We start from the raw sequence: 13,109 nt of genomic DNA on the forward strand, positions 1-13,109 counted from the left end.
GGATGTCTGGATCGAGTCAACAGGATTCCTAAGGGGGAGGGTGAGCAACCAGAAGTCGTGGTGCACATTGGCACCAACGACATTGCTAAGAAAAGGGATGAGGATCTAAAAAGTTATTTTAGGGAGTTAGGTTGGAAGCTAAAGAGCAGGGACAAGCAGAGTAGTGATCTCAGGATTGCTACCGGTGCCACGTGCAAGTGAGGCAAGGAACATGAGAGCGAGTGCAGCTGGAACACGTGGTACTAGGCTGGTGCAGGAGGGAAGGCTTCAGATATGTGGATCATTAGGATATGTTTGGGAAGGTGGGACCCTGGACATGAAGGACGGATTGCACCTAAACTGGAGGGGCACCAATATCCTGGGTGGGAGGTTTGCTAGAGGACTTCGGGAGGGTTTTTAAACTAGTTTAGCAGGGGGGATGGGAACCAGAACTATGGATCAATGGATAGGGTAGCTGTTGAACAGGCAGAAATCGCATGCAGCGAGTCTGTGAGGACGGATAGACAGTTGATAGGGCAAAGTTGCACTCAGTGGAATGGGTTAACGTGTGTCTGTTTCAATGCAACGAGTGTCAGGAATAAGGGAGATGAACGTAGAGCATGGATCAGTACTTGGAACTATGATGTTGTGGCCATTATGGAGACATGGATTTCACAGGGGCAGGAATGGTTGTTAGATGTTCCGGGGTTTAGATGTTTCCAGAAGAATAGGGAGGGTGGTAAAAGAGGAGGGGCAGTGGCACTGTTAATTAGGGAGTGCATCACAGCTGCAGAAAAGGAAGTAGTGAGGAGGGTTGTCCCCCACTGCGTCAGTATAGGGTGGAAGTCAGCAACAAGAAAGGAGCAGTTACTTTATTGGGAGTTTTCATATAGACCCCCCAATAGCAACAGAGAGATGGAGGAACAGATTTGGGCGGAGATATCTTGGAAAAGTGCAGACGTAAACAGAGTTGTTGTCATGGGTAACTTCAACTTCCCGAATATTGACTGGAACCTCCTTAGTGCAAATGGTTTGGATGGAGCAGATTTTGTCAGGCGTGTACAGGAAGGATTCCTGACTCAATATGTAGATAGGCCGACTAGGGGGGAGGCCATATTGGACTTTTTCGCGGCAATGAACCAGGCCAGGTGTCAGATGTCTCGGTGGGAGAGCATTTCGGTGACAGTGACCACAACTCCTTGACCTTTATCATAGTCATGGAGAGGGATAGGAACACACAGTATGGGAAGGTATTTAATTGGGGGACGGGAAATTATACTGCTATTAGACAGGAGCTGAGGAGTATAAAGTGGGAACAGTTGTTCTTGGGGAAATGTACAACAGTAATGTGGGGGTTGTTTAAGGAGCACTTGCTGCGAGTGCTGGATAGTTTTGTTCCACTGAGACGAGGAAGGAATGGTAAGGTGAAGGAGCCTTGGATGACAAGAGAAGTGGAGCTTCTAGTCAAGAGGCAAGAAGGAAGCTTACTAAGGTTGAGGATGCAGGATCTGACTCGGCTCTAGAAGGTTACAAGGGTAGCCAAGGAAGGACAACTCAAAAATGGACTGAGGAGAGCTAGAAGGGGGCATGAAAAGCCCTGGCGGGGAGGATTAGGGAAAAACCCAAGGCCTTCTTACCATTATCGTGAGAAATAAGAGGATGATCAGAGTGCGAGTAGGGCTGATCGGGACAGTGAAGGGGGAACAGGGGTCCCTGGTGTCTGAAGAGGATGGGGGTAGCCCCAAATGAATTACTTTGCTTCAGTATTCACTAGAGCAAGGGACCTTCCTGTGCTCATGAGAACAGCTGTGAACCAGGTTAATAGACTCCAAAGGTGGATATTAAGGAGGATTGTGCCTGGAAATTTTGAAAACGCATTCAGGAATGATAAGTCCTCTGGGCCCTGACGGGGTATGAACCCAAGGTTACTACGGAAACAATGGGAGGAGATTGCTTCCACCGTTGCCGATGATCTTTGCGTCCTCACTCTCCAGTGGAGTAGTACCAGATGATTGGAGGGAGGCGAATGTTGCCCCTCATCCACTATGGGAATGAGGCAATGACAGGTGAGGACCTTGAGAGGATTGTTATCACTAAGGAGGTAGTGATGGGCAAGCTAATGGGGCTAAAGGTAGACAAGTCTCCTGGCCCTGATGGAATGCATCCCAGAATGCTAAAAGAGATGGCTAAGGAAATTGCAGATGCACTAGTGATAATTTACCAAAATTCACTAGACTCTGGGGTGGTCCCGGTGGATTGGAAATTAGCAAACGTAACACCACTGTTTAAAAAAGGAGGTAGGCAGAAAGCGGGTAATTATAGGTCAGTTAGCTTAACTTCGGTAGTAGGGAAGATGCTGGAATCTATCATCAAGGAAGAAATAGCGAGGCATCTGGATAGAAATTGTCCCATTGGGCAGACGCAGCATGGGTCCATAAAGGGCAGGTCGTGCCTAACTAATTTCGTGGAATTTTTTGAGGACATTACCAGTGCGATAGATAACGGGGAGCCAATGGATGTGGTATATCTGGATTTCCAGAAAGCCTTTGACAAGGTGCCACACAAAAGGTTGCTGCATAAGATAAAGATGCATGGCATTAAGGGTAAAGTAGTAGCATGGATAGAGGATTGGTTAATTAAAGAAAGCAAGAGTGGGGATTAACTGGTGTTTCTCTGGTTGGCAATCAGTAGCTAGTGGTGTTTCCTCAGGGATCAGTGTTGGCCCACAATTGTTCACAATTTACATAGATAATTGGAGTTGGGGACCAAGGGCAATGTGTCCAAGTTTGCAGACGACACTAAGATGACGTGGTAAAGCAAAAAGTGCAGAGGATACCGGAAGTCTGCAGAGGAATTTGGATAGGTTAAGTGAATGGGCTAGGGTCTGGCAGATGGAATACAATGTTGACAATGTGAGGTTATCCATTTTGGTAGGAATAACAGCAAAGGATTATTAGTTAAATGATAAATATTAAAACAGCAGCTGTGGCAGAGAGACTGGGTGTGCTAGTGCACGAGTCGCAAAAAGTTGGTTTACAGATGCAACAGGTGATTAAGAAGGCAAATGGAATTTTCTCCTTCATTGCGAGAGGGATGGAGTTTAAGACTAGGGAGGTTATGTTGCAATTGTTTAAGGTGTTAGTGAGGCCACACCTGGAGTATTGTGTACAGTTTTGGTCTCCTTACCTGAGAAAGGACGTACTGGCGCTGGAGAGTGTGCAGAGGAGATTCACTAGGTTAATCCCAGAGCTGAAGGGGTTGGATTATGAGGAGAGGTTGAGTAGACTGGGACTGTACTCGTTGGAATTTAGAAGGTGAGAGGGGATCTTATAGAAACATATAAAATTATGAAGGGGATAGGATAGATGCGGGCAGGCTGTTTCCACTGGTGGGTGAAAGCAGAACTAGGGGGCATAGCCTCAAAATAAGGGGAAGTAGATTAGGGACTGAGTTTAGGAGGAACTTTTTCACCCAAAGGGTTCTGAATCTATGGAATTCCTTGCCCAGTGAAGCAGTTGAGGCTCCTTCATTAAATGTTTTTAAGATAAAGATAGTTTTTTTGAAGAATAAAGGGATTAAGGGTTATGGTGTTCAGGCCGGAAAGTGGAGCTGAGTCCACAAAAGATCAGCCATGATCTCATTGAATGGCGGAGCAGGCTCGAGGGGCCAGATGGCCTACTCCTGCTCCTAGTTCTTATGTCCTTATTTCAAGAAAGGGAATAGGGAAATCCCTGGGAATTTGCAGACCCATCAGTCATGCGTCTGTGGTGAGCAAAATATGGAAAGAATTCTGAGAGATAGGATTCATGATTATTTAGAAAAACATAGTTTGTATTAGAGATAGTCAGCATGGCTTTGTGAGGGGCAGGTCAGCCTCACAAGCCTCATTGAATTATTTGAGGATGTGACGAGAACACATTGGATGAAGGTCGGGCATTGGATGTGGTGTCTATGAATTTGATAAGGTTCCCCAAGGTAGGCTCACTTCAGAAAGTTAGGGGGGCATGGGAATAAGGGAAATTTGGCTGTCTGGATACAGAATTGGCTGGCCGAACGAAGACAGCGGAGTGGTAGTGGATGGAAAAGTATTCCGCCTGGAGGTCGGTGACCAGTGGTGTCCCGCAAGGATCTGTTCTGGGACCTCTGCTCTTTGTGGTTTTTATAAATGACTTGGATGAGGAAGTGGAAGGGTGGGTTAGTAAGTTTGCCGATGACACAAAGGTTGGGGGAGTTGTAGATAGTGTTGAGGGTTGTTGCAGGTTACAACAGGACATTGACAGGATGCAGAGCTGGGCTGAGAAGTGGCGGATGGAGTTCAACCTAGATAAATGTGAAGTGATTCATTTGGAAGGTCGAATTTGAATGCTGAATACAGGGTTAAAGGCAGGATTCTTGGCAGTGTGGAGGAACAGAGGGATCTTTGGGTCCACATACATAGATCCCTCAAACGTTGCCACCCAGGTTGATAGGGCTGTTAAGAAGGCGTATTATGTGTTGTTGGCTTTCATTAACAGGGGTATTGAGTTTAAGAGCCGTGAGGTTTTGCTGCAGCTTATAAAACCCTGGTTAGACCCACTTGGAATATTGTGTCCAGTTCTGGTTGCCTCATTATAGGAAGGATGTGCATGCTTTGGAGAGGGTACAGAGGAGATTTACCAGGATGCTGCCTGGGCTGGAGGGCATGTCTTATGAAGAAAGGTTGAGGGAGCTAGGGCTTTTCTCACTGGAGCGAAGAAGGCAGAGAGGTGACTTGATAGAGGTGTACAAGGTGATGAGAGGCATGGATAGAGTGGATAGCCAGAGACTTTCCCCAGGGTGGAAATGGCTGTTACGAGGAGACATAATTTTAAGGTGATTGGAGGAAAGTATAGGGGAGATGTCAGAGGTAGGTTCTTTACACAGAGAGTGGTGGGTGCGTGGAATGCACTGCCAGCAGAGGTGGTGGAGTCTGAGTCATTAGGGACATTTCAGTGACTCTTGGACAGGCACATGGACAGCAGTAAATTGAAGGGGTGTAGGTTCGGTTAATCTTAGATTAGGATAAATGGTTGGCACAACATCGTGGGCTGAAGGGCCTGTACTGTGCTGTACTATTCTGTGTTCTAACTGCTCTCAGTAGTGACTTTAACCTGATGTGCTTCTGTTAAAATTTCTTTTTTCAGTCTTATGGATGGTTAAAAGAACACAGCTAAGGATTACTTAGTGTTGTATTCTTGGGGGTTGTATTTGAATGAATGGTTGCTAAGATGGTCACTGTCTGACGGCTGGGTCATTGTCTGTGTGGAGTCTGCAACGTCCTCCCCTGTGTGACGTGGTTTCCTCCGGGTGCTCCGGTTTCCTCCCACAGTCCAAAAATGTGCGGGTTAGGTGGATTGGCCATGCTAAATTGCCCGTAGTGTCCTAATAAAAGTAAGGTTAAAGGGGGGGTTGTTAGGTTACGGGTATAGGGTGGATGCGTGGGTTTGAGTGGGGTGATCATGGCTCGGCACAACATTGAGGGCCGAAGGGCCTGTTCTGTGCTGTACTGTTCTATGTTCTATGTTCACTGTATGTTTTAAAAAAGGTTAACTTGAGTTCATAGAATACATTGTTTTGCTTTCAAAAATACTTTTCCATTTCTGCTGTACCACCCCTGTAGAGTGGGCCGTGTGCTCCCCATACCACAAACTATTAAAAGTTGTGGGTCAGGTGAACTCCATGATACACTTTGGGGTTCTCTAAACCCTGGCCCATAACACGGTGAAGTTACTGTGAAAAGCCCCTAGTCGCCACACTCTGGCACCCGTTCGGGTACACAGGGAGAATTCAGAACAGGCACCGGAATGTGGCGACTAGGGGCTTTTCACAGTAACTTCATTTGAAGCCTACTTGTGACAATAAGCGATTTTCATTTCATTTCATATCAGAATGTCTAGATTAACTAACAAGCACGTCTTTCGGGACTTGTGGGAGGAAACCGGAGCACCCGGAGGAATCCCACGCAGACACGGGGAGAACGTGCAGACTGCGCACAGAGAGTGACCCAAGCCGGGAATCGAACCCGGGACCCTGGCGCTGTGAGGCAACAGTGCTATCCACTTATAAGAACAGAATTGGATAGGGGGCTGAGACAGAGACGGAGAGATTGGAGGTGGGCGGCTGCCTCAGCTCACAGGAGCTTTCCCGACTTGGCACAACTTTAGGAAATTACTAAGAAGTTGAGGCGAGATAGGGAATGGGAAGGTTTTGAATTGGATTGGGAACGGCGGCTGCTGGTGCCCTGGAATGACTGTGATTTATTCATTTGGAGCCTGAGACCATGGAAAGACTTTCTGGTGAAGTGCGGCTTTTGTCTTTGATTCCTTGTTATTTTGGTCTTTTTGTTGGGTGGGGTGGGGGGGAGGGGGGATTACCTTGGGGTTTGGAGTATAAATAAACACCTTTGTGTGCTTTGCCACTAAAAATCTGGATATAATTTTTAGCCCCACTTGGCCTTCTGGCATCCTTCCCCAAGTCTGGCGTGTGAGACACGGATAGAGGAGAGCGTCAGACAGCACGGAGGGAAATGATGGCCAGAGTTCTTCAAAGCAGACACCAGGAAGCTCGGTCCTATTCAGGAAAATCCCTGTTGGGTGTTTAGAAAAGTTGGGATTAGCCTGGGTTCAGAGGTCGAGAGCCCCTCGCGGGGTGAAATGTCGCCAGTGCGCATCAGCGTTTTTTTCCCACCTCCAATAACCCTTCCAACTCCCATCAATCCCACCTTCGCATTTATTTGTCAATCATTTGCCACAGATTCTCTCTTGTCTCAGGTGAGATCGTACTTGTGATCGCTGGAGCTCTGAGCATTTCCTTCCTCCTGCATTGTCATCAGCTAGAAATATCCGACTGCATTAAACTCACTTGATCAAATCTTCAGTCCGCTTTCCTTTGTAAATTTGGTGTTTTGAAGTCTCGTGTTGGATTGGGGAGATCGCAGGGATAGCTCGCTCAAGAGATACCAACTGGCCCTCTCCTCGGACCTCCTCATTCTCGGCATTGAGCCTCACTGACCCTGGTTACCTGGAGACGGTGACGATTGCACCATGTTCTCGACCTGCTGCCAACTGTTTGATACGACTGAGAGTATCGCTCTGTCGCTGCGGAAAGTAGTTAGCTCACAGTCAGTGGGACTGGACAATATCAGATAAGGATGGTGAACAGCAGAGAAGATTGGGATGATTATCACAGAGTAATTTAATCGAGACAATAAGGAGAATCTGGAGATAATTGGCAAAGGAACCAGGGCTGAGATGAGAATAGTTATTCCAAAGCGAGATGTTGTGATTTGGAAGGAGCTGCTTGAACAGGCGGTGAAATCTGGGGTTGGATTCTCTGCTTCCCGACGGTGAAATCACGTTCGCCGACGGGCCGGAGAATCCGATCTGGAGCCCAAATTGGGAGTGGTGCCGGTTTTTAAATTCTCTGCCCCCCGGAAATCGGCGTAGTCGGGAGTACGCGGCGAGTGTCCATCGCCGCAGGCTCCGTTACCGACCGGCTGGATTCCCGATGGCGTGATATACGCGTGGTTTCACCGTCCAGGATCCTCGTGTGGCGGCTGTGGACTCAGTCCTGGGTAGCCACAGTCGGGGCAGGGCGGATTGGTGGGCAGGGGGGGGGCTTCATTTGGGGCTGGGGGCAAATTGGGCGGTCCGGGTCGGGCGAGCGGGTGATGGGGGGCACTACTTTGGCGGTCCAGGTCCGTGGGCTGAGTCCGCCACGGAGCACGGTGAGGCTGCCGCCATGCGCATGCGTGGCCTCTGACCCAGAAGTGCTGGGGGCAGTAGCCGCAGCTAGAGCTGCGAGCTCTCTACCAGCTCCATGTTAGCCCCCCCCCCCCCAGCTGCGAGCTCTCTACCAGCTCCATGTTAGCCCCCCCCAGCTGCGAGCTCTCTACCAGCTCCATGTTAGCCCCCCCCCAGCTGCGAGCTCTCTACCAGCTCCATGTTAGCCCCCCCCCCAGCTGCGAGCTCTCTACCAGCTCCATGTTAGCCCCCCCCCCAGCTGCGAGCTCTCTACCAGCTCCATATTAGCCCCCCCCCCCCAGCTGCGAGCTCTCTACCAGCTCCATGTTAGCCCCCCCCCCAGCTGCGAGCTCTCTACCAGCTCCATGTTAGCCCCCCCCCCCCCCCCAGCTGCGAGCTCTCTACCAGCTCCATGTTAGCCCCCCCCCCCCAGCAAGACGGCGAGTCGGTGGCCTTTTGGCGTCAGCTTTCTTGGCGTAAACAACCGGTTTTCATGACGGCGTGGGGACTTCATCCCAAAATGGACTTAGTCCCAGTCCAGGAATTTACAAAAGGGAGTTGGTTAATTGGGAAACAATGGGGAACATTTCTCAGACTAAAGGGAAAGAGCGGGAGAATGGGATTAACCTGATAGCCCCAACAAAGTACCAGCACGGGGACTGAAATAAGCTCCTGTCCTGTAATATTCTCCGATTCAAAATGATGGCAACTTCCCCAAAGAATGTTTGGTAACGCAGCCCGTCCAGAAAAACAACAACTGTTATTTATAGAGCATCTTTAATGTAATCAAACATCCCAGGGTGATTCACAGCATCATCATAAAACAGCATCACACCAAGTTGCAGACATCAGGTCAGATGGCCGTAAGCTTGGTAAGTTTCAAGGAATGTCTTCAATCAGGTGGAGAAGTGTTAGAAGGATATAAGAAGGGGTGGGGACATGAGGATGTGAGGCTGGAGGAGGTTATAGAGATAGGGAGGGGTGGGGACATGGAGGATGTGAGGCTGGAGGCGATTACAGAGATAGGGAGGGGTGAGGACATGGAGGATGTGGGGCTGGAGGAGGTTATAGAGATAGGGAGGGGTAGGGACATGGAGGATGTGAGGCTGGAGGCGATTGCAGAGATAGGGAGGGGTGAGGACATGGGACTGGAGTGTTGGAATCATTGAATTTGCAGCAAGTAAATTATGAATCATGGAAACCCAACAATGCCGAAGGAGGCCGTTCAGCCCATCAAGTCTGCATCAGCCCTTGGAAAGAGCGCCCTACTTACGCCTACACCTCCACCCTATCCCTGTAACTTAACCTTTTTGAACACCATGGGCAATTTAGCATGGCCAACCCACCTAACCTGCACATCTTTGGACTGTGGGAGGAAACCGGAGCATCCGGAGGAAACCCACGCACACACGGGGAGAACGTGCAGACTCCACACAGACAGTGACCCAAGCCGGGAATCGAACCTGGGACCCTGGAGCTGTGAAGCGACAGTGCTAACCACTGTGCTACCGTGCCGCCCATGAATGAGAGTTTCAGCGCCAGATCAGCTGAGACAGGTGATGTTACGGAGGTGGAAATGAATTTAAAAACTGATCTTGAGTTCAAATGTTTCCCTGAGGTTATGCGTAGCGTGGTGAATCTCAGCCTGTTATCAGACAGAAGGACACAGTCTGGGAATGATGGATGTGGCTGATTTAAACAATGGCTTTAACCTCCGCATTTGACTGGGGAACATTTCTGCCCACCCAGTAGCAGATACCTGAAGAGCAGTTTTATAGAACATTGGTTTCAGATGATGGGGCAGTGTGAGAAATAGGTGGGGGGGGGGGGGGGGGGGGGGACTAGGATAGATCCTCGAGGACACCAGAGGTAATGGTGGAAGGTAGGAAGAGGAAGAGAGGCCATTTGTAAATGATTCTCTGGGTAGTGTTGGAGGAGACGAGAAGCAGGTGAGAACTGTCGGACCCGGCTGGACACCATTATAATAGGAGGGCAGCCCCGAATTCTCACAACTCTGCTCGTCCTGGCCTGATCCACCTTACTATCGGCTGCTCTGTGGTTTAGTTTGTGGATGTGGACTCTCCCAGTTACTCTCAGTGGTTTAGCCCAGTTCTCCTTTTGGTCACTGTGCACTTGGCACGGTGCAGATGCTGTCGAGATCTCCAGCCACAGAACAACTCCCCAGGTTTGTCACCTCAGTGAGGGAAAAGGGCCTCCCTTAACCCTCCTCCCCTCCCACCCTCCCTCCTTCCCCACCCTGCCCTCCTCCCAACCCTCCTCCCCTCCCACCCTCCCTCCTTCCCCACCCTGCCCCCCCCCCCCCGCCCCCCAACCCTCCTCCCCTCCACCCTCCCTCCTTCCCCACCCTGCCCCCCCAACCCTCCTGCCCCCCAACCCTCCCTCCTTCCCCACCCTGCCCCCCTCCCAACCCTCCTCCCCTCCCACCCTCCCTCCTTCTCCACCCTGCCCCCCCAACCCTCCTGCCCCCCAACCCTCCTCTCCCACCCCCAATCCATCCCTCATCTTTCCTTCTCCTTGACTTTTCCTCCCTCCCACCCTCTCTCTACTCCAACCCACCTTTCCCCTCCCCTTCTAGTCTCATGCTCTATCCTATTTCCCTCTCCATTGACCCCACTTTCCCTCCCCCTCTAACCCCCTCCTTCCCTCGCCTCTCCCTCTCTTGGCTCAGTCAAATCTCACACTCAACAACCTCATGCCACTGTTAATATTTTGGGGTTTCAGACTTGGGTTCTGGACCTGCATCTCGATCTTGCAGCTCAGGATCGAATTCCCAATCTCGATTTTGCAGTTTCGGATCTAGTTCCTGATCAGCAACTGAATCTCGCGATTGAGGATTTAATCCCTCCTCTAAATCGAGGGGTTCCGCCTCTGAATCTCAATCCCGATCTCGGGCCTCAGGCTCTTAATTCCCACCTGGATCTCGGGGTTCAGGCTACGGTTCTCGATCTGTAACTCAGGATTCAGATTCTGGTTCTTGATCTCGATCTCAGGGTTCAGGCTACGGTTCTCGATCTGTAACTCAGGATTCAGATTCTGGTTCTTGATCTCGATCTCAGGGTTCAGGCTGCGGTTCTCGATCTGTAACTCAGGATTCAGATTCTGGTTCTTGATCTCGATCTCTGGGATCCTGCTGCAGTTCTCGATCTGTAACTCAGGATTCAGACTCTGGTTGTCGTTCTGGATATCAGGGTTCATGCTGCAGTTCTTGATCTGTAACTCAGGATTCAGATTCTGGTTCTTGATCTGGATCTCAGGGTTCATGTTGCAGTTATTGATCTGTAACTCAGGATTCAGACTCCGGTTCTCGTTCTGGATATCAGGGCTCAGGCTCCAGTTCTCGATCTGTAACTCACGATTCAGATTCTTGATCTAGATCTCAGGGTTCAGGCTGTGGTTCTCAACCTGTAACTCGGGGTTCACGATCTGGATCTCAGGGTTGATGGTGCGGTTCTCGATCTGTAACTCAGGATTCAGAATCTGGTTCTCGATCTGGATATTGGTCCAGATCTTGGGGTTCCATATTGGGTTAGTGATCCAGATCTTGGGGTTCAGGCTCCAGTACTCGATGTGGAATTTGGAGTTCAGGTTCTAGTTCTCGGTCTGGATCTCAGAGCCCAGGCTCCGGTTCACAATATTGGATTTGGGATTCAGGCTTTGGTTCCTGATCTGGATCGTGGGGTCAGCCGATCTGGATTTTGAGGTTCAAGTTCTGGTTCTCAAAGTTCAGGATCTCATAGCTCAATCTCTGGTTCACGTATCATATCTCTGCGTTTGGGCTCCGGTTCCGGAGGTTTCACCTCTCGATCCCGGGGTTCAGGCTTTGGTTCTCGAACGGTCTTGCAGGGTGAAAGCTCCTGTTCCCGATCCAGTTCTCGATCTCGATCTGTGGGTTCCGGCTCCGGTTCTCGATATTGATCTCGCGTTGAGGCTCTGGTTTCCAAGATTCAGCCTCTGGACAGAGTCACTGAGGGCTACAGCATAGACAAGGCCATTCAGTCCATTTCACTTGTGCCGGTCAAAAACCTTCTAACTATTCTAATGCCATTTCCCAGCCTTGTCTGCCCTGGGATTGCACATCTAAATACTCCTGAGACGTTATGAGGGTCTCGGCCTCCACCCCCCTCTCAGGCAGCGAGTTCCAGACTCCCACCCCCCTCTCAGGCAGCGAGTTCCAGACTCCCACCACCATCTGGGTAAAAAGGTTTTTCCTCACATCCCCTCTCAACCCCCTGCCCCTTACCTTAAATCTCTGCCCCCTGGTCATTGATCCCTCCACCAAGTGGAAAAGTTTCTTCCTGTCTACTCTCTCTTTGCCCCTCATCATTTTATACATCTCAATCCTGTCCCCTCTCAGCCTCCTCTGCTCCAAGGAAAACAGTCCCAGTCTATCCAATCGCTCTTGATAACTAAAACTCTCCAGTCCAGGCAACATCCTGCACCATTTGCAGGTCTTGAGATCCAGGCTCCAGTTCTCGATCTGGATCGCAGGAACCTGGTTCTAGTTCTCGACCTGGATCGCAGAGTCCAGGCTCCAGTTCTCGATCTGGATCTCGGGGATCCAGGCTCCAGTTCTCGATCTGAATCTCAGGCTCCAGGTTCCAGTTCTCGATCTGGATCTTGGGGTCCAGCCTCCAGTTCTTGATCTGGATCTCGGGGTCCAGGCTCCAGTTCTCGATCTGGATCTTGGGGTTCAGCCTCCAGTTCTCGATCTGGATCTCGGGGTCCAGGCTCCAGTTCTTGATCTGGATCTCATGGTCGAGGCTCTAGTTCTCGATCTGGATGGTGGCCCCTCTGTTGATTTGGAAAGCCGGGAGCAGAGGGTGGGTGAATGTGACCTGCAAGTGGTGCAGGAGGGTGGCACTGCCGCTGATGCCATAGAAGGCCAAGGTCTGGCCTGGGATGTCAAGGTAGAGGCCAAAGTGCTGGTACGAGCTGGGCACTGGATCACCTGGCTGGTCACAATGCCAGAACCTCCCGCTGCCCTCGGCCAGCTCCAGGCACCATGAGGCATTGTTACGCCCAAGGCAGGAGGATTGGAATTTACTGCTACGGTTGATGTGGGGATATGATAGACCGAACAAAACCGGGCTCCCAGAGACTGAAATCTCCCAGTAATGGCGGCCATCAGAAAACAGCTGGTGAGCCAGGACCTGGGAATGGTGCAGGAATCGCTTCTTGTGTTTGGGATAATTCTGCAGCTTGGGGTGCATGTTGGTCACACGCCTCCTGTTATCCGACACATGGAGTAGGGGAGAGGCTGTGTTCGGGTCAAAGGTTATCCCCGTTAAATCTGCATCAAGAAATAGGGAAATAAGCACACATCAGCCTAATTGATAGCACTGGGTTAGA

At 50.3% G+C, this 13,109-nt stretch overlaps 1 protein-coding gene across 2 annotated transcripts in view; it reads right to left on the minus strand.

Annotated features, from left to right (window-relative positions):
• Positions 1 to 12,251: 12,251 nt before the first annotated feature.
• The window catches only part of LOC119976808 (tripartite motif-containing protein 65-like), an 82,031-nt gene continuing 81,173 nt past the window's right edge, over positions 12,252 to 13,109 (minus strand). For both annotated transcript variants that reach the window (XM_038817611.1, XM_038817610.1), the window contains one exon: positions 12,252 to 13,050. In XM_038817611.1, coding sequence (XP_038673539.1) covers positions 12,524 to 13,050 — 527 coding nt within the window. In that variant the 3' untranslated portion in view covers positions 12,252 to 12,523. The remainder of the gene's footprint in view (positions 13,051 to 13,109) is intronic.

This window comes from Scyliorhinus canicula, chromosome 1 (genome assembly GCF_902713615.1).
Source record: "Scyliorhinus canicula chromosome 1, sScyCan1.1, whole genome shotgun sequence".
Lineage (NCBI taxonomy): Eukaryota > Metazoa > Chordata > Chondrichthyes > Carcharhiniformes > Scyliorhinidae > Scyliorhinus > Scyliorhinus canicula.